The sequence below is a fragment of the Cervus elaphus genome, chromosome 7 (genome assembly GCF_910594005.1).
Source record: "Cervus elaphus chromosome 7, mCerEla1.1, whole genome shotgun sequence".
NCBI lineage: Eukaryota > Metazoa > Chordata > Mammalia > Artiodactyla > Cervidae > Cervus > Cervus elaphus.
The window spans coordinates 21,011,980-21,033,821 of NC_057821.1; the positions used below are offsets into that span (position 1 = coordinate 21,011,980).

Below are 21,842 nucleotides of genomic sequence, written 5' to 3' on the forward strand. Positions count from 1 at the left end.
AATTCCCATACATATCACCTTTTGTGAGGCATAGCCATCTAAAAGAGGGCAATGTCAACTATCCCAGCCACTGCCTACAATGATAAGATGGTAAACAGATTCTCAGACTTTGAGTATATGGCAGCCAACCTCTAAGATGGCCCCAGCCATCCCTGCTTCTGGGTACCCACACCCTTTTATAGATTCCTGCTGGCTCAATGGTAAAGAATCCGCCTGCCAATGCAGGAGACACAGCTTCAACCCCTGAGTTGGGAAGATCCCCTGGAGAAGGAAATGGTTACCCACTCTAGTATTCTTGACTGAGAAATCCTATGGACAGAGGAGCCTGGGGAGCTGTAGTCCATGGGGTTGCAAAAGAGTTGGACACAACTTAGTGGCCAAATGGCAACAATAACTCATATTATACTAGGATTGTTCTGGGTAACCAATAGAATACAGCAGAAGTGGTGCTATATCACTTCTGAGGTTGGGTTGTAAAAGACAGTGTGGCGTCCCTCTTGGTTACATGTGCTCTCTCTCTAACTCCCTCTGATCATCTGGACTGGGGGAAGTCAGCTGCATTGATGAGGACATGTCACAGAGAGACCCACATGATTAGGAATTGAGGTCTCCAGCCAATAGCTATGGAGGAGCTGAGGATCCGCCAGCAACCACACACATGAGCATGGAAGCAGGTTTTCCAGCCCCAGGTGGGCCTTCAGATGACTGCAACTTGGGCTAATGGCTTGACTACAGCCTCACAAGAGACCCCGAGCCAGAGCCATCCAGCTAAGCTCTTCTTGGATTTCTGGCCTTCAGAAACTGTGTAGCATGATAAATGTTTGTTGCTTTTATTTATTTGTTTGCTTTGGCTTTGCCATGTGGCTTATGGGATCTTAGGTTCCCAATGAGGGATCAAATCCAGGCTCTTGGCAGTGAAACTGCAGAGTCCTAACCACTGGACTGCCAGGGAATCCTGAGTTTGTTGTTTTAAGATGCTAAGTTCTGGGGAAGCAATAGATAACAAATATAGAGTATACTTCTAAACTTGTGCCTTTTATATTCAAGCCAGATGTGAACAGCCCAAGCAGACTCTAATCCCATTGAAAACTGACATTGAAAAATGCCCTGAAGACTTTGAAGTTATATCTAAAACTGGACTAATGCCATATTCCTGGGAATTCTGCAGGCGGGCATCTAGGCAAAGGTCCACAAGATGACTTCCCAAAGCAAAGCTGTCAAAGAACTGTTGCTGAAATAGGAGGGACAGCCAAGTCCCCTGGAATCCTTGGACACTGCTGCCGTCCTGTGTGCCAGCAGTAGGACAGAGTGAAGTGGAAACAGGGAAGTCGAGGCTGCTAGTGAGTATGGCGGATACTGGTAATTCGAAGGAAACCAACAAGACCCTCTTGGTCAAAAACCTCTCTCTTACTGACCTGAAATCCCACTGCTAAAGCCCTCTTGGTTGTTTTATTTTGTTGGTGCTGTTTTCATTTGCCTGTTTTTGAGATAGATGTGGGGGTGGGATTTGAATAACTTTGGACTCCCACGTGAAAAATGAATATGCCTTAAGAGGATGGCAAAAGTGACCATCCCCAGACCACCTACCACATTCCATGTATTGTTTAGTGTTTGACACATATTGTCTGGCCTTAAAAATACTCAGTTTTGGGTACTAGGATTTAAAATGCCTTTCAGATAACTGATAAGAACCTACTGAATAGCACAAGGAACTCTATTCAATACTCTGTCATGATCTATATGGGAGAAGAATCTAAAAATGAATAAATATATGTGAATATATCACTGATTCACTTTGCTATATGGTGGAAACTAACACAATATTGCAAATCAACCATACTTCAATAAAAAATTAATTAAAAAATACCTTTCTTGAAAGGATCATAACGTAAGCTGTTGGAAGAGTGGAAAGGGGAGACATAGAAGAGGGGGGTGGAAGAAATTTGGGGTGCTAAGATATGAATATCGTGGTCAGTAAGTCTCCTCACCCACCCATCCCATCCCCTCCTATCTGAGGTTCACTCTTCCCAGGCTGCTCCCCTCCACACCCCGCATTCCCCTCTAACAGTAAGCAGCCCGGAGTAGTTTCTTCTGATTAGCTCAGTCCTCCTCTTTCAAGCAATAGGCCTTTTACTCACCTGTTGACACCTCGATGCTCAAAATGTTAGTAGCTAGGTCAGTGTCATTCCCTTGAATTGGAAAACTGAGGTTGTTCAAGTAAGCTTTAATAGGCTCCAGGAAGGAGGCATTTTCAAAACTGATCTCAACATCGACGGTGAACTCTTGAGCTGCAGGGCTGCTTATGGCAACTGGAATGAAGGCACACAAAGGCTGTGAGCACTTACCATGTGGGGAGGAGAGAGAACGTGATGGACATTTTAGAACTTAAAGCCAGTGAAACTTAGGAGTTTAAGATGAGTACATACACCTTACTATATATAAAGTAGATAACCAACAAGGACCCTACCATATAGCACGGGGAACTTTACCCAGTACTCTGTAATAACATATGGGGGAAAGAATCTGAGAGAGAATGGATATATGTGTATGTATAACTGAATCACTCTGTTGTACGCCTGAAATTAACACAACACTGAAGATCAACTATAGTCCAGTATAAAATAAAACATTTTTAAAAAGTCAATGATGTATATTTTTGAGATTAATCCTTTGTAATGATAACCCTATATGCAAAACAGAAAAAGAGACACAGATGTACAGTCCAGACTTTGGTACTCTGGGAGAAGGCGAGGGTGGGATGTTCTGAGAGAATAGCATTGAAACAAGTATACTATCAAGGGTGAAACAGATCACCAGCCCAGGTTGGATGCATGAGACAAGTGCTCAGGGCTGGGGCACTGGGAAGACCCAGAGGGATCGGATGGGGAGGGAGGAGGGAGGGGGGATTGCGATGGGGAACACATGTAAATCCATGGCTGATTCATGTCAGTGTATGGCAAAAACCACTACAATATTGTAAAGTAATTAGCCTCCAACTAATAAAAATAAATGAAAAAAAATTCTTTGAATTAAAAAAGAAAGCCAATGATGGAGACATATGGATGTCTGACACATCACCCTTTAAGAATTTCTAATAAACATTTTTATTTTATGTTTGTTTACTGAGAAAGAGAAGTTTGTTTACTGATCACCACCAAGTCCTCCCTTCATGGGCTTGCTCTCTATGACTTTGCTATTTAGAGGAGAAAGGAAATGCTATCTGGTATCAGCACCATGGCCTCCAGACATCTGAGAGCTTCACAGACCAAGATGAGGACTTGTCCTCCTCTCCATTCTCATTCTCCCCCTTGATGTCCAAGGCTGTGTGAGAACAGATTCTAATGAGACAAGAATAGAAGCAGGGAGACCCAGCAGGGGGACTTGGCAACTGTCTAGACAATCAAAGCCAGGGTCCTGACTCACCAGAATGAGTCAGTACATTCCTGACTCCGTTCAATGGTCATGCACGTGTTTTGAGAGCTCAAGGGTACACGGTTTGAAGACCTCTGGAAAAAGCCATCTAGTTAATCCCCTTTGTTCTTAGTATGTACACACGGTGTGGACTCTTGGTTCTCACTCTGTATCTCCCATGTCCAGAACATGATAGACACTCAAAAAGCAAAATTGGCAAATTGGAAAGTAAAATAAAAGAGACCTATAGCAATTCATTGTGTTTCCAAATTGTCTCCAAATTGGTCGCCTGTACGGCATTCTGCATGCGTCTGCTTCCCACACCAGGCAAGCCAGACAATAGATCTATTGGAAGGTTCCTGCATAGTTTCCGCTATTACATCACATCTGGACCCAAGGTTGTTAGCTTCTTAAGGGCAGAAACTGCTTCTTTCACTTCTCATGGCCTTACCCACTCCAGCTGGCATGGAGCCCAGCATGAAATAAATTCGTGTCCAGTAGATTCTTGTTAAACCTGTGATTTCTGAGTTGAGTCTCAGATTCACCTTTATGTCACAGACAGAATCTTTGGTTCACTCTTGGCTGAAATACATAATTGAAGCCATGGGCTTGGTTAGCAGCTAATGCAGAACCTTTGGAGAATAGGAGAATCTTTTTATACAGATGCCTTGAGAAGACAAGTTGTGGCTTATTTTATTTTGCTGGTCAAGTAAGGAAAAGATTAATGAATATTTGTAAAATTTTTCCTTTTAAAATAAAAGTAAAATCTGCAAAAATGTAAAATCTGGATATATCACATATATGACAATATATATATACTTAAAATGATAATATATGATATATAAAATTATATGATATATAAAATACATAAATATATATGATGTTATATATAAATCTAAAAGTTTAACATTAAAATTCTATATCTGTTTTCTAAAAGGGTAAAGAATTTATCTCATAATATTTCAAGATTTGTTTTAAATATTCCAAGGATTATTTATGTGCAAACCTAAAATGAAATACATTTACTATGGAAAACTCCAACTGATAAACATTTATTGCAGAAAATGGTAGTATTTGCCCACTTAGAGGTGTAAACTCTGTTTTTTTCTAGGAGTTTGGTTTTACTTATCAGCCTTGTTGAGAATTATTTCATTTTGGCATTCATCAACTTGCTGTAATTAACTCAAATCTTTAAAAATGTTTTTAAAATTTTTAAATGTTTTAAAAATGTAATTAACTCAAACCTTTAAAAATGTCTGTGCACATTTTCTTAAAACTACGAATGCCTCTTAAGCTATGTTCCCTCCATATAAACATGTATTTATAAGTAGAACACAGTGACTTTTACAACCTAGGATGGAATCTCAGTCTGTCATGATTCTATGGCATATCTTGAAATTTCCTGTTTTCTTTCTGGTTTGCAAATGATTCTGTGATGAAAAGCAAGCTTCCTGGAGGGACCACTAGTCTTCTGAGCTATCCTAACCTGTATGTTGTCTGCTAGGAACATTTGCAATGGTGGCTGCTTGATATTTACAAGGTCTGTTTGAGAGCATATTCTTTTTCCTGAAAGGTAATTCAGCAATGTTTATACCTTCCAGAGGATTCAGAAGCTCCAGGATCCTCTTTGGTGTGGTCAGTCTACTTCCCTCCCATGAATGAATGTAAACAGGATTTCCTGGACACTAGCTGCTTTTGTGATAAGTGAGGTCAGTAACAATCCCACATCACCCACTTCATCATCTGCATCTTTGCCTCCCAGGGTCTGATCCCAGCATGATTTCAGTGCCTGCCTGAAGGCGATCAGTATCATCCATCCCTGAGCCCACCTTTCTCTACATGCTTGGAGAAAAAGCATGTGCCTGAAGAGCACATGGTAATTCCTGAATGTCATCATTCCCCACGGAAACCAAGGTAGTTCTTCTGCTGAGACCCTACAAGAAGCTGAGCCAAAAGCCTAAAATACTACTAAGAGGGGACTTTCCTGATGGTCAAGTGGTTAAGAATCCGCCTTGCAATGCAGGGGATGTGGGTTCGATTCCTGATCTGGGAACTAAGATCCCACATGCCACAGAGTAACCAAGCCTGTGCCCCAGCTAGAGAGTCTGTGTGCCACCAGGAAAGATCCTACATGACTCAAGAAGATCCCATGTGCCACAACTAAGCTTCGACACAGCCAAATAAATAAATATTTAAATACATAAATATAAAAATAAATGAATAATAAAATAGTTCTCTGAAAGTATATTCCAATGAGGACTGGTCCTGTGACTTTAGTGAGTTCTAGTCTATGGCATTTGTGCCAGTTTTCTTTTTTGCCTTGCTGAGCAGCATGTAGGATCTTAGTCCCCTGAGCGGGGATTGAACCCCTGCCCCCTGCAGTGGGAGCATGATGTTTTAACCACTGGACTGTCAGGGAAGGCCCTGTGCAAGTAATCACTAAAGCACCAGCCTCTGAGACCCTCTTCTCCTCATCCGTATTTTATGTTCTTGACAACTTCTAAGGGAGTACGTCAAGGCTGTGTATTGTCACCCTGCTTATTTAACTTATATGCAGAGTACATCATGAGAAACGCTGGGCTGGAAGAAGCACAAGCTGGAATCAAGATTGCCGGGAGAAATATCAAGAACCTCAGATATGCAGATGACACCACCCTTATGGCAGAAAGTGAAGAGGAACTAAAAAGCCTCTTGATGAAAGTGAAAGAGGAGAGTGAAAAAGTTGGCTTAAAGCTCAACATTCAGAAAACTAAGATCATGGCATCTGGTCCCATCACTTCATGGCAAATAGATGGGGAAACAGTGGAAACAGTGGCTGACTTTATTTTTTTGGGGCTCCAAAATCACTGCAGATGGTGATTGCAGCCATGAAATTAAAAGACCCTTACTCTTTGGAAGGAAAGTTATGGCCAACCTAGATAGCATATTAAAAAGCAGAAACATTACTTTGCCAACAAAGGTCTGTCTAGTCAAGGCTATGGTTTTTCCAGTGGTCATGTATGAATGTGAGAGTTGGACTGTGAAGAAAGCTGAGTGCCAAAGAATTGATGCTTTTGAACTGTGGTGTTGGAGAAGACAATCTTGAGAGTCCCTTGGACTGCAAGGAAATCCAGCCAGTCCATCCTAAAGGAGATCAGTCCTGGGTGCTCATTGGAAGAACTGATGCTTAAGTTGAAACTCCAATACTTTGGCCACCTCATGCAAAGAGTTGACTCATTGGAAAAGACCCTGATGCTGGGAGGGATTGGGGGCAGGAGGAAAAGGGGATGACAGAGGATGAGATGGCTGGATGGCATCACTGACTCGATGGACATAAGTTTGAGTAAACTCTGGGAGTTGGTGATGGACAGGGAGGCCTGGCATGCTGCGATTCGTGGGGTTGCAAAGAGTCAGACATGACTGAGTGACTGAACTGAACTGAAGGGAGTTTCAGAATAATCCTCAGCCTGAGCAGCGATTCTCCAGAGACTGATAAGGATGGGGAACATTTAATAAAGAAATATCTTCTTGAAAATGGTCAGTCCTTCAAAATAGGCTCAGGAACTCAGGCATAGTAACTCAGAAAGCTGTCTGCAGGCAGGTCCTTGAGAATCATCTATTCCAGTGTTCCCCACCCCCGGCTGATGATCACCAGAGGTAGGGAATTCTACCCACAAATACTTTGGGGCCTCAACCCAGGTGAGTGAAGGTAGAATCTTTATCAGTTAGGTCCATACATCTGTAGCATGGGCTGAAGAAGATGCCCTTGCTGATTTGGGTCTTTTCTTCCCATCTAGAGTATCATGGTGCTATGGGCAAAGAGAACACGGAAATACCACTGGGCCTTTAGTCCCTGTAACGCCCTGGGGAGAGTACCTGAATTTAAGGGATGAAGCCCAGATGCTCAGGATCAATCAGCCTGGCCTGCAGAGGGTGGGGTCAGGGGCATGCTTTGGGGTCGAAAGACCACTCCCTGTCCTCTTTGCCTCCTCTAAACCTAAGGACTTCCGAGTTTGGGACAGCGAAGCTGGTGGTCCTGCCAAGGCTACAAGGGACCCAGGAGGAACACGACCATGCCTCCACGCTGTAAGTATATACTTTAGATGCCCTCTGTGCTCCTCGCCTGCCTCTGGGCCACCTGATTCCAGACAGTTCAGTGTGTTTTGTCTCGAGCTCCTTCACCCTGGTATTGTTTGTCTGAATTCTCACAGACTCACTGATGCCCCAGTGGAAGGCAGATCCTCAGTGTCACAGATGCAGGCCTCTCATCGGCCCTGGGAGGCACAAACCAGCCTTTTCCCCTCTCCTTTCCCATAAATCACTGCCCGCCACACAGCACTTATCTTAAGGAGACATTTCTGGAAAGTTGGCCACAAACTGTGACATACAGTTCTGGGTCTTAATTACAGCTGTTTAAACCAACGGTGCGATTTTTGCCTGACCACTTCAGTGGGAATTATGGCTCCTTCAGAAGGCAGAGACTAAGTCAATGCATAAATCAATCTCCCACCTGCAAGAGAACGAGCCTGCTGACTTCGTCCAAGAAAAACGAAGTCACTCTGGTTTTCTCTTGACCAACAGGGACCATGCCTCTTTATTACAGAAGATTTGGCTCTCTGGTTTCTCCCCCTTAGGCCTGTAGCAGGCAAATATTAAAAGCTACCTGTTCTGCTTGTTTCCTGACATGTTCTAGTAGGTAGCAGTCTGGCAGCATCGTCTGGCTCTACTATACCATTGTCAGTGGAGAATCAAAGATTCTGGTTCTCCCTTTAGCTTTTAGAAAGGTTTGCTCAGGCAGCGGAAAACTGCCAGAACCCCAGGGGCAGATGCGGATGGGATGGGGTGGGGAGGGTGGGCAGCACTTAAAACACTGGACTGTGAGATCTAAAGAAAAGAGTCAATTCTAGTAGCTTGTTATACACCCAAATAATCAAAGTCAGCACCGTATAAAGGGGTGATAGTGCCCCTTACTCAATAAAGCTGCTCTGAGAATCACAACTACATAATCTTCCTCTAAATATGCTAGTGAGATCTCAGTTTCCTCCTGCAATATATGCACAAGAAAAAGCCCCAGACCACGTCAGTCTCCTGGAGTTCCCTCTGCCTGGAGCTCCCGCCTCCCTCCCTTCTTCTGTCCTGTATCTGCTCCTTCTTCCAGGCCTCAACCTGGTCACTCTTTGAGCCCACGGGTGCTCACTGACCCGCGGACTCACAGAATCAAGGCATTGTGAAGTTGTTTGAGTATTTTAAAGATCACCCTGGGTAACCACTCTTCAGATGCTGTGATACCCTCTATAAACACTCCAGTCAAGTACTTGTTAGATTGACTTGAATACTTCACATGACATCAAACTCACCATGTAAGTGGTCCAGCCCATCATTAGTCAGTTCTGTTAGTAACTTACATTTAGCTCAGACCTATTTCCCTGTAGCTGCTACTACTTCCTTGGCGGTAGCTCTGCCTTTTGCAGACTCCCATTGTGTGATGACTCTGCTTTCCACATTATAAACTTTGAATTTAACTTTGGTCAGTGTATACCCTATCCTCACAACCAGATTAAAAGTTGACAACAGGCAGTCAGTGAGTTTTACGTTCTGGGTGCCCAATAGGCACTCAATAAATACATACTAAATACACGTTGGAGACAATTTTTTGCTAAAAAACAAAACAAGCCATGACATGGAATCTCACAGACAAGAGTCAGAGACACACGTTGAAAACTATGACTTGTAACTATGAACTTGGACTTGGAGCCACATGGAGCTGAGGTGAATGTCCTGTTACCTGGGAGGCTACTGAACTCTGTGAGCCAAGTTTTGGCTGTTTGTAAATTAGAAGCACTATTATCTCTGCACCACTGTTGCTAAGGAGCTGAGGTATGAAGACCCCTAACAAACTGCCTGCATATAGTAGCCACTTTGAAACAACGTGTAGAAATAATAATAATGATCATAATAGGGATTATCATTTATGCAGATGTATGCTGGCAGGTCAACAAAACCTCTCATTCTATTTTCATCAGGTCTCACTTTTGAGATAGGGAAGCAAACAATCAGGCAGAGAATACCAGCCTTCTCTCCTTACTCTGCCACCTTCACTGTCGGCTCATAGCCTGAAATGCCACAAGTTATCATAAGGAAGATGAATGCCAAGGAAAACCTCCAAATCTCTTCCCCCGCCTGGAGAAGGCACAGCATCTCCTGAACCCAGATCAAAAAGAGCCAGCACACCCGGACTGCAGGTCTGCAGAAAGTTCAGGATTCCCGAGCTGGCAGCTGGCCACCCAACCTGGGGGGAACCTCGCTCTCCCTGAACAGGCATGAAGACAGCAGCGCCTCCAGCTTGGGGTCAGGACATCCCGGGGCTCCCCTCCTCCCAGTGTCTTCTCCCACCAGCTGTTTCTTCTGAAGCCAAAGAAGAACCAGTGTGGTCTTTTCAGCCCAGGACCCGAGACACGTTCCCAGTTAACCTCAAAAATCTGGCTTGGGGAACTTGGACAGCTGATGTTGAGGACACATTTGTGTTATTTCCAATCAACAAGAAACTTTTTTTTTTTTTAGAAAATACTCTTAAATCAGTCCATCCAGGCACTTTAGTTATTTGTTTTTGACTGCATATGCGATCTTAGTTCCCCAACCAGGGATGGAACCCACGCTCCCTGCAGTGGAAGCGTGAAGCCCCTAACCACTAGTTCCCCAGGGAAGTTCCAAGAAACTTCTGATTTCAATCCCCTGTAAAGATTGCCATAAAGACTAAGTTTCCAGCTGACTGGCATATTTCCAAAATATGGAAATATTTATTCCAGCTCTGGCTTCTACTTATGGCCTCCACCTCCCCAGTTACCCAGGTCTGTGTATTCCCTGTTACCCCTCTGTCAAGCCTGTCCCCAGGTCCTTTAATTCATTTCTCAAAATGTCTTTCACAAGTGTTCCCTTTGTCCCTTTCCTAGGTCATTCCAGAGACCTGGCCCATGATGGTCAGCACCGCTGAGCATCCTCTCTGGTCTCCCAGAGCTGACTTCATCTAATTCCTTCAGACATAACCATCTGGCAAATTTTCACTTCCGATGGCTTCCACCAGTTCTCTCTCTGCGAGCCTCTCAGCTGGTATGGAATCCACGTCCTGCTGGAATTGAGGCAGAATTCTGAATACTCTGACCAGTGCTTTTTTCCCCTTGCTCCCCAATAACCACTCTGCTCTAACAGGAAGTATTACACTATTCTTGTCTCTGACCTCTGGGTTTTTGTGCAGGCTTATCTTCCTTAACAGAGTTTTGAAAGAATTTTCCTAAAATGCTAATATCATGGCATCCATCCTTCTGCCTTCAGGAGTTATATGAAACCTTCTCTGCACCAAATATAGTTTGGGCTCTTTCAGACACATTTTTATTAAAAATCAATTAAATTTGTTTTAATTAAAGAAACATTAAAACAAACAAGTACGCCCTAGATAACACTGTTAATATTGAACAATACGTACTAAATGTTATTTAATTCTCTCAACAGCCTGTATAGTAATAATATATTTGGAGATTTCTATGTGGGCTTCTAAGGTGGTACAGTGGTAAAGAATCTGCCTGACAATGCAAGAGACACAAGAGATGTAGTTTTGTTCCCTGGGTCAGGAAGATCCCCTGGAATAGGAAAAGTAACCTGCTCCAGTATTCCTGCCTGAGAAATTCCATGGACAGAGGAGCCTGGTGGGCTACAGTCCATGGGATTGCAAAGAGTTGGACACGACTGAGCAACAAAGCACGCACATATTGTACGTATGTGTCTATATGTGGATTTGGGTATGTGTGATAGATTTTTGATAGGTGATAGCGGAAGTCCATAGCTCAGAAGAAATGTGAGTCTTGATTCTACCTTGAAAGGTGATTTCTATCTCAAATCTTAAAGCTCTAAATATTTGGTCCAGTGCCTCAAAATAAAATTCTTTTTGAGAATTCTTTCTCTTGGAACCTGTGTTTGCCTCTTTTTGGTATTAAGGCTCCAGAACACAGATATTCCTGTGTGGTCTCTGTTGGATTTAACACTCCCGTCGCTTTCCTAGTTTTCCTGGGGTGTGATGCTCTTAACTGCAGCTTACATCCTGGGTATCTGTGACCTAGTGCCTGGGACTTTCCATGATCAGTTCTTGCTTCAGTGATTTGTAAAAGTACCAAAGCCAAACCATCTGTTGCAGATGATGAGCTGAGTCATTAACACTTCCAAAATGACTCCAGAGATCCAAGAGCACACAGGACCACGTATTTGAAAAAACAGAAAACATGTTTTTATGGTGATTTATCATTGCCATGATGGTTTTTAATGAAAGCGTGTCTGGAAAAACTGTGGAATGTCAAATTCCTAGACGTGGAAGTGGTTTCCTCTCTGACAGCTGACCTCTCAGGCTGTCACCAAGGGTCACAAATAGTCAGGAAGTGCAGGAAGATGTTACTTTTCCAGCTGTGGGGTCACCAACCATCCCTGAGGAAGCTGGCAGGGAATGGAGCTGGGACTTAACACAAGTGGTTTGATTTTAGGAAGAGAAGTCTTTCAAAATATTTGACTGGGGACCTCGTTGGCCCTGTTGCTGTCATGGGGACGGGGGAGTTCAAGGGGTTGTCGGGGATGGAGTAGAGGTGATGATACTTGTTTTAAGCGCAGGAAGCACAGTCTGCGCTGTAGACCAGTGGTCCCTACCCTTTTTGGCATGAGGGATCGGTTTCTTGGAAGACAATTTTTCCATGGACTGGGGTGGTGGGGGATTGGTTTTGGAATGATTCAAGCACATTACATTTATTGTGCACTTGATTTCCCTGATGGCTCAGATGGTAAAGAATCTGTCTGCAAAGGGAGACCTGGGTTCACTCCCTTGGTTGGGAAGATCCTCTGGAGAAAGGAATGGCACCCCACTCCAATCTTCTTGCCTGGAGAATCCCATGGACAGAGGAACCTGGATGTTTACAGTCCATGGGGTTGCAAAGAGTTGGACACAACTGAACAACTAACACTTTCACTTTTTTCTTTATTTCTATTATTGTTACATCAGCTCCACCTCAGATCATCAGGCATTAGATCCTGGAGGTTGGGGACCCCTGCTGTGGATCACTTCAGGGAATGCAAGGAGGAGGGTGAGTGAGAATGCCATAGGGATGTAAAACCAGACTAAAACAGAAAAGAAAGGGAAGGAAGGGAAGGGAAGGAAAGAAGAACAATGGTATAAACTTTGGTGAGCATTTTGATAGTTTATTAACAATGTGGTCGAATTCTCATTTCAGGCACTGGGTAGCAGTCGGATCTGGTTATGGCCCAGTGAAGGGTCTACCAGATACCTCTATCCTGCGCTCTGGGCAAGCTTGCTCTCTCTGGCAGTCTAATGTCTCTTTCATACCACAAGACTGAACATACCAAGTCACAACATGCCTGGAAAACCATTTCGTCCCAGTGCTACAGGTTAAGAAGTTTCTAGATGGTTGGTCTAGCCACAAAGCCAGCAGACTCCTGGCGAAAAGGGACACATTCTCTGAATTCACACAAGTGGCTATGACAGAGTCACACAAGTGGCTATGACAGAGACACACCTTCTCTTTATTTGTTCACTGGTCTGTTGAGACACTGGGCTGCTGGCCAGGCTACAGAGAGGAAGAGGGTTCAAGGGAGCTCATGCCTCCCGGGAGTGGCAAACAGGAAGTGAAAGAATTGCGATGCGTTGGGATAAATGTTGGGCCATGAGGATGTGTCATGGATAATGGGGACCCAGGAAAACAGCCCCTCCCTGTCTGGGGAAATTGATGGAAGACCTTCCAAGACACGAATCCATTTGAATTGATCTCCCAGACAAGCAAAGGGAGCGTGGTGGGTGGGAGGCTGACTCTGTGACTCTCTGTAACTCTGGCAGATACAGAGATATGTGAGAGGATGATCAGATTTATGCAGGGAAATGACAACATCCGGTTGATGCTATCACAAGATTGTTGTGATGGAGGGAGGATCTGGTCCTTGGAAAATGCAGCCTTCAGACATACCCACCTGCCCCAGGTCTCACATGGGGGAGGGGACTCTGAGGCTCATCATGCAGGTGTTCACAGCTCTCACCTGCCCCCAGCCCTCCAAAAGGCAGAGCCCTGTGTTTCCCAGACCCCTTCTTTGGAATTTAGTGGGAAAATTGGAATAGGAAGCAGAGGAGGACTTGGGTCTAGTGGTTAAATTGATCCATGAGACTAAGTGAGGAATGAAAGGAGACAAGATTAAAAGAAAAAGGGAAAAGAAAGAGGCAAGGCTGCTGGGTTGAGAGGAGAGAAGCAGGCTTTTTGGTGTTGGTGCAGGGCTGCTGGGGGAAGGGCCATGGGGTAATCTTCGGGATCGAGGAGTGGTGATGAAGGAGGACACTTGGATGGAGGGTGTTGATAAGATCCCTTTAATGTCATTTGACAGAGACTGGAGTGCCTTCACAGTTACTTCTAGAAATTGAACCCTGAGGCGCTTGGAGACTGAATCATGTAGATCCCAGTGTTTCAAAAAGTTACAACACATGCTGTTTGATGGGACTTACTAGAAAAGATGGTCAAGGAAATGTTTACATACCGGCTCGTTTTTGTCTTACTGGATCCTCCTCCATTAGTTCATGTTCATGGAGAAGCTGAAAGAACATTTTAGAAAATAGTGAGTGTTAGCGATGTCTTTTCATGATGGTTTTCTGCTCACAGGCCCGGGAATGTTCAAGCTGAGCATAGGGCTGCCGACTCTGGGTCAACACCTTGTGCCCTGTGGGTGGCGGGCTATCAGCTATGGGAGGGTAGGGAAGATGCAATGGATTGGCCTCTGAGATATGACCTTGGCATTGACTTTTTATAGACCAGTCACTAGATCCAGAAGTGGAAGAAATCAGCCTATCTGATTCTCTCAGAGTTCCTGCAGCTTGAGGCCTGTCAAGAAACATAAATTATGCTGTTCTCCATTGCACTGGGGCTTAAATCCTGAGTCATTCGGGCGGCACTTTAGACGAGTCTCACGACCTCTCCTTTGCACTCACTCAGCCTGTCCCCACCCCAGTATTTCTGCAGCCTTGGGACTGTTTAGGTTACGCATGTTTAGAAATTATTTTCTCCTTGTCTGGCCCTTTTCCTCCTAGATGGTTTTATGGTTGCTTTTTGGGGCAAGGGCTTTGAGACCGAGCTCTAGAGCCAGACTGCTAGGGTACAGAGCTGTGCTCTTTACTCACCTGCGACCTTGAGGAAGTTACTTAGTCTCTTTGAACCTCAGCTTTCTTTTCTGTAAAATGGAATAATAGTGCCAACCTCATAGAATTCTTATGAGAATTAAGCCAACTGCAAGGTGGAATATACTAAGCTCTTAATAAATATTAGTTATATCATATAGTATGATGGTTAAGAGTTAAGTACTCAGCAGACATTGATTCAAATCCTAGCTCTGCCATAAAATGGCTGTGTGACCTTGGGCAAGTTACTTAACCTTTCTGTGCCTCAGTACTCACCTGTAGCATACAGATACAAATAGCTGACCTCATGAGGTTGTTGTGAGGAGCAAATGATTAATCAATGTAGAACACCAGAATAGCTTTAGTGACGTAGTAAGTGCTATTCTGGGACACGGCATCACACTGTTCTGGGGGTACTGCTCACACAGAACACCCCCTGCCCCCGACTGCATAAACCACTTGCTTCATCTCCACAAAGCTCATCTACTGTCACAGTGTGGCTTCTTTAAGAACTGACATTGATTGCCTTTGCTGCTGGGCTCACTGCCAGCTCTGTAGCTTACAACCTCACCTTGACCTGATATGGCGTTCCTAGCTCATCCCTGCCTCCCAAGTGAGTTTTCCTATGATGAGTTTCCCAACCCAAACTTCCTTTAAGTCTCAGTAGAGGAACCAGATAAGGCCCGCCCTCCAGGGTGTTACCTTGAACCCCACCCCCGCCCCCACACCAGGGAGCACCACCTGAGACAGAGTTTGTTTTGCCCTCCGTGGTCTCTACCATTTTTCCCTAGGTATCTCCCATCGTAATGATATCCAGAGGAATAATTCCTAAGACATCTCCAACACCCAGTGCCAGGCACTGTTAAGTGCTTGGTCTGTGCTTATTTATTTAATCCTCATGACAATCTAAGGTGTAGATACTGTTATCATCTGCATTTCACAGATGAGAAAACACAGGCGCAGAGGGGTCAAATAACTCGCCTAAGGTCACACAGCCTTGAAATGGCAGAATCGGGACTCAAACCCAGCTGTCCTTCCTCCTAAGTCTGCACTTATCCACACAGGCACAGCATCATCTTACCAGGCGATATCCTGGGACAGCGTGGGGAAACTGGGTTCCTCTCGGTGACCCGGTCTCTCCTAACCAGTACTTTGTCTCTTTTTCTATTGCCTCTTCCACCACTGCCTTCTTTTCAGCGACTAGTATTAATGTCCATTGGAAATGTGAAGGGATCTGAGAGTTCACAATTGTTCTTGAAGAAGTGAACAGAGAAATGATGACTGATGATTGGAATGTGCAAGCCCAGGGGCTGCTTCCTTTGCCATGAGGTTATCTCAGCTCCACTGAGATGTGCAGGAACCAAGAAATAACAAAGTCAATGTATAGGGCTGGTTCCTGCCCGACTTCCCCGGGAGCCTGCTCTGGCACTGAGCCTGGGCAGAAGGAAAGGCTCTTTGGCTGTCTTCCTGCCTCCATCCTCCCTGAGATTCGGGGGAGTTAGGGGGAGCCACCAGGAAGCTTTCTCTGTTCACTCTTTGTGGGCTTGCCGCTGGGGGACTCAGCCCAGGAGAAGGTGACTACGGAGGTCACCTTTGGGAAGCAGGCCAAGATTTCATTTCCTCCATTTTCCAGGGGTCACTAGAGAATTAATGACTTGCCAATGGCAACTGTGGGTTAAAATCAAGGTACATTTCAGTCCTCTCTTTTAGAGCATTTCTAATCTTCATGAGCATGAGACTCCTCTCCCTTCCCTCCCCCAATCAGATTTCAGTCAGTTCAGTTCAGTTCAGTCGTTCAGTCGTATCCGACTCTTTGCGACCCCATGAATTGCAGCACGCCAGGCCTCCCTGCCCATCACCAACTCCCGGAGATTACTCAAACTCATGCCTATCGAGTCGGTGATGCCATCCAGCCATCTCATCCTCTGTCGTTCCCTCCTCCTCCTGTCCCCATTCCCTCCCAGCATCAGGGTCTTTAACAATGAGTCAACTCGTCGCGTGAGGTGGCCAAAGTATTGGAGTTTCAGCTTCAGCATCAGTCCTTCCAATGAACACCCAGGACTGATCTCATTTAGGATGGACTGGTTGGATCTCCTTGCAGTCCAAGGGACTCTCAAGAATCTTCTCCAATACCACAGTTCAAAAGCATCAGTTTTTCGGCGCTTAGCTTTCTTCACAGTCCAACTCTCACATCCATACATGACCAGATTTAGCATGTCTCAAATAAGGTAAAGAAAACTGCTTTTTTAACCAGCACATCCATGGACAGGAGGCCAGTTTTTGAGAACCTCTGCTCTCTAACTACTTCTTGAATCTTCATGGTGATTATCTGAAACTTTCACGGAACACCTATATTAAGCGCTGCTTCCACGTAACTGTCGTCTACTGGCTCCACTGTTTAGTGAAGATTCACAGCTTTGCATGAGAATAACTGACTTTTTATTTTAAACCCTGTAATCATTGGGTTGCTAGCTTTTTGGAAGGAAAGCTATGACAAACCTAGACAGTGTATTAAAAAGCAAAGATATCACTTTGCTGACAAAAGTCCGTATAGTCAAATCTATGGTCTTTCCAGTAGTCATGTATAGATGTGAGAGTTGAACCATAAAGGAGGCTGAGTGCTAAAGAATTGATGCTTTTGAATTGTGGTACTGGAGAAGACTCTTGAGAGTCCCTTGGACAGCAATGAGATCAAACCAGTCAATCCTAAAGAAAATCAATCCTGAATACTCATTGGAAGGACTGATGCTGAAGCTAAAGCTCTAATACTTTGGCCACTTGCTGGCCAAAGAGCTGACTCACTGGAAAAGACCCTGATGCTGGGACATATTGAAGGCAAAAGGAGAAGAGGGCAGCAGTGGATGAGATGGTTGGACAGCATCATCGATTCAAAGGACAAACTCCAGGAGACAGTGGGGGACAGGGAGGCCTGACAGGCTGCAGTCCATGGGATTGTAAAAAGTCAGACATGACTTAGCGACTGAGCAATAATCATTGGGAAAAGACAGAGGGAAAACATACTTAAAGCACTGAAGCCTTTGAGCTGTTCACTGGTGATGCTGGTAGGGGCAAAGACCCTTGGCCACCCAGATTTGACTAAGCATCAAGAGTTAGACTGCCAGGTCATGGGGCCTGGATTTCAAGAAGGCAGGTGTTGGAGTCACTCCAAGAACTGATCCCTCTGCCTTTTCTTCTCTCTAACTGGAAAAGTCATTCATTCATTCCAAGCCTTGGTTTCTCACATTTTGAAAAACAAGGAACATGATAAACGCGATGCATCTCTGGCAGTGCTGACAGCCCACGTGCCCATCTGGCCTGGGCTCACCGGGGGACAGTCTTGCCTTCCTGAGTCTCATGTCACCCTAGTTTGGGGGACGATGAGGCTGCACGCAGATCCTGCCAGGGTCTCCCAATGCTGAGTACGATTTCAGAAAAAAACCAGAGCCTCTGCCTGTGCACGGAAAGGTACCCAGATGGGTATTGGAGGACAATGATCAGCTCTGTCCAGGAGGGATTTCCTGTTTGCCAAGCTTCAGTCAGAAGATACAAGGTCACCGATTCCAGGAAATGCCCCACTTGTTGAACTTTACAAGTAATGGGAGGGTGGGGAGCAGCTTGAAGGGGGAGCAGACAGACAGTCAGGAATGAGAGATGGCATTTTTAGAAGTGGGAAAAACAAAACAGGGAGCCAGATGACAAAAAATAAATAGTTACAGATCTCACTCAGTTTTGCATCTTTGCCTCAATTGTCTCAGCAAGGATCCCGTTAAAATATCTTCTTCCTGGGCGTGTGAACCCAGGTTTATTTGTACCAGAATAGTAAAAATAACCACCAAATCTTATGTATTTGCTGTGTGCCAGTCATGATGCTAAGCCATGTATATCTGAGAACATGTAATCCTGAAGAAGCTGAAGAATGAGACACTATTTATTTCTCATATTATGTGAGAAAATAGGTTCAGGGAGACGAAAAAATGAGATGAAATTTCCGAAGTTAGTGAGCGTTAGAGCCGAGCTTTGGACTCAGGGTTTATCCCAGCGTTGAGAATCTGCAGCCTTGCTGCTTCCAGTGTGATCACTGGGACCGGAACAAGAGTAACTAGTCAGAAGGCAACACCCAGAGCCCCACCCTCAGACTTCCTGAGCTGAAATCTGCACTTTAAGTTTCCCAGCTGGATCCATGCACACGTTGAAGTGTGAGAAGCTATATCATCAATCACACTTCAGGAGGCTGTCATGCAGTATTTGCACCCCCATGTTCAGAACAGCATTGTTCACAGCAGCTAGGAGGTGAGAGGAACCCGAATGTGCATTAATGGATAAACAGATTAACAACACGTAGGATATACATACAATGGATCCTTGTTCAGACTTAAGAAAGGAAGGAAATTCTGATGCATACTATTAATACAACAGATACATTTTTAGGACTTTACGCTAAATGAATAAGCCAGTCACAAAAAGACAAATACTGCCTGATTCCACTTGTATGAGGTACTCAAGAGTCATCAAAATTGTGGAGTTGGAAAGTAGAACAGTGAGTTCTAGGAGCTGGGGTCCTGTGGGGGGCTGAGGGAGTTTTGTTTAATGGATACAGACTTTCAGTTTTGCAAGATGGTTTTGCAGATTGATTGTGCGACAATGTGAATATATTTAATGCTACTGAAATGCACACTTAAAAATGGTGACAATGGTCAATTTTTTGTAACAGATCATCACTGTATGTTACTATTACATTAGTAGAAGTGGGAGCTGAGTGGCAGCCTAGGGCCATATAAGCTGATAAGGCAGTTTCAAGGGCATCTCTCCAATGGAGAGATGCCAGTTCAGCCTCTGAACTGGATGAAAATATTATATCTTGAAGGTCGATCTAAAGGGGGAAAGTGGGGCCCTTTAGGATGGTGGTGGGAATATCCAGGAAGATATCCTGGTCCACCAGGCTGATGGAGGAGCTTTGTTATGGATGATCAAGAGGGTAGAGCTGACACAGTGGAAGGGCATTGCTGTAGCCAGGAATGCTGGGAATCTCTGGAGCAGAGGTAAGGCTGACCCCATTGCTAAGATCAGGTCAGTCTCTGACTTTCTCCCCATATGCTTGGGGTAAGTAGACCTCTGTGCTGACCATGCACATCCCCGGGAAAAGTAATGTTTCCATCCTCTGTTTACAAGAGAAAGCTGCTGCATAGAATTGCAAGGGTTGTATCCTGCATATTGCAATTTGGAAGGAGACACACAAAGTATACTTCCCAAATCATGAGAGAAATAAATAAAAAGACAAGACCTAAGTCAAACAAAGAAAGATACAAAAACTAAAAAAAGGAAGGAAATGCATAAACCCATAAAAAAATCCTGAAATTAAGAGCAAGAATTTTAAATGACACCAAATGTGAATAAATTATACTCCCCAATCACAGTCAGATTAAAAGAAAGAAAGAAAATGAAGTTGCTCAGTCATGTCCAACTCTTTGCGACCTCATGGGCTGTAGCCTACCAGGTTCCTCCATCCATGGGATTTTCCAAGCAAGAGTACTGGAGTGGGTTGCCATTTCCATCTCCACAGATTAAAAGAAAAGAATCTCAAACATGCATTGTTTATAAAAGAACCAGTAAAGCAAAGGAATATATTAAAAGCTACACAAAAAATAAAGAGTAGAGATCAAGCAAACACAAACACAAAAACAGAACCAACAACTGGAATAGAGGACAGAGAATTAAAATTGAAAATATCCAAACAGGAAAAGAAGAGACATTTTCTGATGCTAAAATCTATCAATGAAAAACTCTAACAGTCATGACAGAATGAACTAAGTTGCCCTGAAATATCTTTTTAAAAAGTCAGTAGAAAAAAAAATACAAGAAGAGAAATGATAATAGCAAACAGATAAGGCCTTTTTACATGTGTCAGGCACTAGTCTAAAGCATTTTGTTAATATTAACTAATTTAATTCTCACAGCAATCAGTAAATCAATACTATTATTTTCATTATTTATAGATGAAAATGCTGAGACACAGAGAGAATCACATCTGTCCCATGAGATTTCATTACCAGTAATAAGCCCGGCTCTGGTACATGGAGTAGCCTAGGGAAAGAAGATCCCAATGATTCCCACAAGGAACAAGGGGGTGAGCTAAACTCCCATTAAGTTCCCAAGGACAAAACAACCTGGCTAATTTGTTTTACAAAAGCTTGGGTGATAACCCATGGCCCTTTCAACTATATCAACCTGTGATTATAACATGACACAAATTAACACCTTTTGAAATGTGTTTTAGTCTGATGCTCCTGGTTAAAAAAAAAAACAAAACATATTCCTTTGAGGACACATATCCTGTTCAGTCCTCAAAATCTGCTTTATTGGTGGTGGTTTCAGTTTCATAGGGTGAAGCTCCAACCCTAGAAGTGGAAAATTCATTAAGGAGGGAAGCCAGGGGAATGTTCCCCTGACACCACCACTGATTCCAGAGTATGACGTGTGGTACCCGGGGTGTATTGTCGAATGAATACCATTTATGGTCCACCACTCCCTCCCACCATCTGTGACATGTTCTCAAAGGCCCTGAACATTTGTGTAAAGCAGTTTCCGTCGATGATTTTCCCAGGAAATCAGAAAAAAATGTGACAGGGAAATATAGCAGACATGGATTTACTCACCGAATGATAAACAATAGACTCTAAACTCAAACTCAGTGTAGCTTGGGAAGAATAAATTGCGATAATCACGAAGCACAAAGTGGTTCTCCTTGGGGACTTCATGTCTTCAAGTTTGAGTTGCCTTGCCTGAAATGGAAATAAGATGGTTTAGAGACAGAGTGGTGTGTTTATCAAACTTAGAAAAGGACTAGGAAATGCTGTCTCAAAAGTCACCCTGCAAATGGGCATTTTCAGTGGAGGGGAGAAAGGAAAGAGCTTAAAGGCATCAACTGTAGAAAACTAGAGTGTCCACTCCAGACCCTGGGGTGATGAAAGGATAATGTCAGGAAAGATGGTGGCTGGGGAAGACCAGGAATGGTACCTGCAAACGGGACAAAAGTAGCAGATCTTTAGGTAACTTTCCTAGAGACAGAGAGAAGGAGAGAGAAGAGGAAAGAGAAAGGAGAAAGAGGAAAGACTACTCAGTATGAAATACTTTTAACCTTATGGTTCAGTACACATGAACAAAAGGATTCAGAGAACAGTAGTTTCCTTAGCTACATGCAACATACTAAGATGTTTTCAATTCTGTTTCTATTCTCTTACCCTATGTCTTC

General features: G+C 44.0%; 1 protein-coding gene across 4 annotated transcripts in view; it reads right to left on the bottom strand.

Annotated features, from left to right (window-relative positions):
* The window catches only part of ADGRF5 (adhesion G protein-coupled receptor F5), a 108,160-nt gene that overhangs the window by 34,569 nt on the left and 51,749 nt on the right, over positions 1-21,842 (bottom strand). For all 4 annotated transcript variants that reach the window (XM_043907667.1, XM_043907669.1, XM_043907665.1 and 1 more), the window contains exons 2-4: positions 21,247-21,372; positions 13,960-14,014; positions 2,139-2,309 (exon numbers count right to left, since the gene is read on the bottom strand). In XM_043907667.1, the coding sequence (XP_043763602.1) occupies positions 2,139-2,309; positions 13,960-14,014; positions 21,247-21,348 (328 nt within the window). In that variant the 5' untranslated portion in view covers positions 21,349-21,372. The remainder of the gene's footprint in view (positions 1-2,138; positions 2,310-13,959; positions 14,015-21,246; positions 21,373-21,842) is intronic.